This window comes from Aplidium turbinatum, chromosome 17 (assembly GCF_918807975.1).
Source record: "Aplidium turbinatum chromosome 17, kaAplTurb1.1, whole genome shotgun sequence".
Taxonomy (NCBI): Eukaryota; Metazoa; Chordata; class Ascidiacea; order Aplousobranchia; family Polyclinidae; genus Aplidium; species Aplidium turbinatum.
This window is the reverse complement of record NC_137488.1, coordinates 6,188,053-6,192,672: the sequence shown is the minus strand read 5'-3', so window position 1 is coordinate 6,192,672 and position 4,620 is coordinate 6,188,053. Positions and strand designations below refer to the sequence as shown.

Below are 4,620 nucleotides of genomic sequence, written 5' to 3'. Positions count from 1 at the left end.
AGTCCGTTGTTGCGTTGATTATTCCGCATGTGCGCAATGCGGTGTGTACCAGCCCTTGTTGCGTTGGTTGGTGGTTACGTCGTGCCGAGACTTCAAGTTCATTTTCACAGCGAGTGATTCACTGCCGCGACAATTCACTGTAGAGGTTTCGACTTTCGAAAGCAACATCGAGTCTGTTTGCAAGCGCATAAAGCTAAACGCACGCTCCGTCTACGTAGCAAATTATGTTGTTTTTGGGTGCATTCAACATCTGATGACATTGAATCGACACAAAATGGTAGATTTTTGTTGTCGCAGGCAGCAAAATCAGTCATTGTTACATTGATTCAACATCTGCAGACGTTAAATCAATGTAAAAATGACAGATTTTGTCTGGTGTGGAATTGTAGCATCCTACTCGTTCTAGTGACTATTCATCGCGAAGCTGTTGCAGTTTGCATTCAAAAAATGTTGTCCTGCTGCCGATCGCTAGTTCATCTATAGTTTTATGTATCAATACAGCATAAAAAGTTGGCGCCTATGTTGTAGCTAGTCAGGAAGTGCAAATTTTGGTTTGTATCAGCTACTTGAAAGGAAATATTTTCATCAGAAAAAATGACCGAAATAAATAAAAAATGACCGAATTTTTTCAAGTCATTTCGGACAAATGACCGAAAAGTGTCAGCGAAAAAAAAAACCCAGATTGTCCCGTTCATTAGTTAAGACAGTGTTAAACATCTTACTACTGCCAAATCATACTTTATCAAACTTAGATAAATTTAAAAAATAGCAATATAATTTGACTACATGATTACAATTTTAATTGAAGGCACAAAACAGTGGTTAATTTATAGCACAACATTATTTTTGGGTACATACATGAGACCCTGGAGCAACTGACTTGGTGTGACATATTTGACAGTAGCCAGTCTGTCACAAAGTTTATTTCATCGCAAGATATGCTTCGTGATGATATAAAATTCATGCCAAACAGCCTCATGATGAGATGTAACATCCATGTAACTTTGCCCGGGGACAATTGTCTCCTACCAAGTCAGTCACTCCAGAATGTCCTGTTTCTTATGTTCATGTAAAGAACTGCATACAATGCGTATCGAACAACTACCATAATCAGAGGCTCATCGACCTGTATCAAATAAACAAAACATTTACACCACAACCAGTTTTATTTTGAACGCTGGAGACATGGTTCATAACAAGAGTATAGAAACTCTATTCATTCATTGCACAGTTTGAATGATCGGAATCTGAAACATCATTGAGCATATCTAAGAAATTTCTCGGACGAAATGACAAAACTTTCACATCCTCATCACAAGAATTCTCCACATCACTATTGTCAGAGACAAAAAAGTCAAAACCATGAACAGTTTTAGAAAGCTTTGACTGGTTCAAAGTGTATTTCTTACATGACCTATTGCCTGCTGTGTGTGATAAAGGACTAAGATCAGGTGAATGCCTGGACATGCCCCCAGTGCGGTGAGCAAGAGGGGACGAATTACGTGGGGTTGGGGTATATTGATGAGTTAAATTAGGTGTTATAAGCAAATGAGCATTATCAGTGCTTGCTGAGTCTGTAAATCCAGCTATTGGATCACAACTTAATGGAGACTGGCTACTTGATGAGCTCGATTCTTTCCATTGCTGTATGTCCGATTGGGTGGTGATCTTTTCTAGGGCAGATTTCTTTATCAAAGGTATTTTAATGACTTTTAACGGCAACCACAAAACTTTATGCAAGAAGTATAGCATTGCAAATGATAAAAAACATAAAAACTTAAAAGAATATTTTTGAAGAAATAAAATTGGTTTTAATCTTTGTTTGTACGAAATAATATGAGGATGATTTAAAACCTCAGATACTGTTGGTCTTGTCCTATGATCAGGAGTCATCATCCACTGAATAATTGTCCTCAAACTAAAAGACATTTTGCATTCTTTTGGAAAATATCCAGAACGAAGTAACTGCCAAGATACACCACTTGAGGGTAAGTCAAGGTCGCAAGCTATTTCTAAAATTGCAATACCGAGACTAAACACATCAGCCTTCTCAGTAAAAACACTATGAAGTAGTTCAGAAGCCATGTATTTATTATCCCCTTCTCTTGCGTTTGTCATGTCATCATTGGAGGAATCCACAACTAACCCAAAGTCACCTATTTTGCAGCTGCCGTCAGCACAGAGGAATATATTTGCTGGTTTGACATCAAAATGGATGTATCCATGGCTATGAATATGCTGAAGGCCGTGTAATAAATCGATCAGATATTTCCAAATGTAGTAGACAGGAATAAAATGGTGCTCTTCCATGTAGCCTTGCAAGCTCATTGAGCAAAGTTCTGTTTGAATATATAATCTTTGCTTTTCTTCCCACGCTTTGATAAACTTGACACAGTTTGGATGGAAAGGCAACTTTTCATGCTTTTTCACTTCATCCAGCTTTCTACGTCTGTCGGATTCATTTTTAAACTTGTCTCGAGATCGTTTGACAGCATAACGCTGCTCTGTATCACGGCTTTTTACTTGCATGACTTCTCCAAAGGAGCCTTCTCCAAGCTTCTTTTCAATAGTGAAACACTGTTCAAAATATAATTCAGAGCAGTCTGAATTGTAAAATTTACTGCTCAAAGCTGAATCAGCTGTCTGGTCTTCATTGAGGCGAAATGAGATGGCATGTGGTTTTTCTGGAGCCCAAAGACGATAAGGAAAAACTCGACTGACAGGAGGAGCACTTTTTACAGGAGATTTAGGATGTAATGTTCTTTCATTGAAAGGCCTATTTCTTTTAAGTTGGAACAGTTTTTCACTATCAAAATGGGAGAATTTTGGTAATGGTCTTGAAGTTTTCAGTTTGTTTACAGGTGTTGAAAAAGCAAGAGGATCTGTATTTTCAATAGCAGTTTTTTGATAAGATTCATCATTCTTCATGGCATAAAATCTTTAAATTTTTAAATATACAGTATGCACACCACCATAAAATGACCTAAAGATGCAAGTCAACAAGTCACACCTTCAAAAACAGATAACTCTACTAAATCCAAATTTTGTTTAAAGTGTAGATGATAATATTTAAAACTATGTTTATCTTGATTTTTTCTTTTGACAAGAACTTTGCTATTGGATGAAAAATTGTAATGTATATAATAAAAATTTCATAGCAAAGTATATTAGTTCAAGTTATTCTGAGCACATTCAGTCAGACATCTACGCCAATTTAAAAAGTTGTAGCACTAGCACTTGAGTCAAGAGTAAATCTGTTAAAAAGATCAAACGGTGAAGTATTTCAGTCATTTGTCAGAATTCATATAAAACATTTATGTTATTTTTCTTACAAAATGTTGTTTTTATTATTATTTTCAATTTAATTTAGTAATTTTTTTGCTTTGCAAACATCTCTTTTTAACCGGAATGGCCCGTTTCGGTGAGTCCGATTCGGTGAGTCCGATCCCTTAACAGGGGATTTCAATTTTTTTTTAAATTATCGGGCACCGTAGCCTAATTATCATTGCCGTTTTAGGGTTAGGGGTTAGAGGTTAGGAACTCACCGAATCAGACTCACCGAATCGGACTCACCGAATAGTAGCAGACCCCTTTTTAACTGTCCAGTGTCTGCTAGTCTAGTCTGCTAAGCCATAAAATAGCTCACCCAAACAGCAAATTTGTTTTTAGTCATTGCTCAACTTTCTGAAAATGTTGAATCAATAAAAAAAGGGGATTTTCCTAGCTAGTTATTAATTGACTATCGTACATACAAAAATAAATTTTGCTGGAAACATTTTCTTGTTTTGTCTCAGCAAAACCTTGTCAGCATGAAAAGCAGACAAACTTTTACATTTACAAAACTCATAAATTTTACCAGTGCATATGCATAAAAAAAATTAAAGTAAACAGCTCATAAACAATTTCATCTTCCATGTTGTAACCTGATCATCTCAAATGACCAAACCAACATGTATAGCCTAATATGTTTCATCATCATAGATTTGTAAATAGTACGATATTGTGTTCAACTTCCAGCACATAAGCAACTGATGAGATTCAAGAAATTTCTTATTGAGATTAAAAACTCCCAAAGACATTCAAAGCCCCTTCCCAACACGTTCTTCACTCTTTGTATTATATATGATATATATGAAATTGTGACGTCTGAAAACATAATGCATTTAAACCCAACTGAGACAAATTTTTGAGTATATACCAATTGTAGTATTCAACAAGTCATGACAATAAGTTAAGCATGTACCGGTGGGTCTGCTACTATTCGGTGAGTCCGATTCGGTGAGTCTGATTAGGTGAGTCTGATTAGGTGAGTCTGATTAGGTGAGTCTGATTCAGTGAGTCCGATTCGGTGAGTCCGATTCGGTGAGTCCGATTCGGTGAGTCTGATTCGGTGAGTTCCTAACCTCTAACTCCTAATTCGAAAACGGCAATGATAATTAGGCTACGGTACCCTATAATTTAAAAAAAAAAATGAAAAAATCCCCCGTTAAGGGATCGGACTCACCGAAACGGGCCATTCTGTGTACCGGTAATAATTTAGTGGTATTGTTGTGTGTATTAAAGTTACAATAGCACAATCTGTAGTTGCTGTTATAGTTCCAACATGTGTCCAAAAACACT

The 4,620-nt window shown here is 36.4% G+C and overlaps 1 protein-coding gene across 1 annotated transcript; it reads right to left on the bottom strand.

Moving 5' to 3' along the window:
• Positions 1–1,158: 1,158 nt before the first annotated feature.
• Positions 1,159–2,928, bottom strand: LOC145786911 (membrane-associated tyrosine- and threonine-specific cdc2-inhibitory kinase-like). The gene has a single exon (XM_082598651.1). The coding sequence runs from the start codon at positions 2,926–2,928 to the stop codon at positions 1,213–1,215; it is 1,716 nt and encodes a 571-aa protein (XP_082454777.1). The 3' UTR covers positions 1,159–1,212.
• Between the last annotated feature and the right edge of the window lie 1,692 nt (positions 2,929–4,620).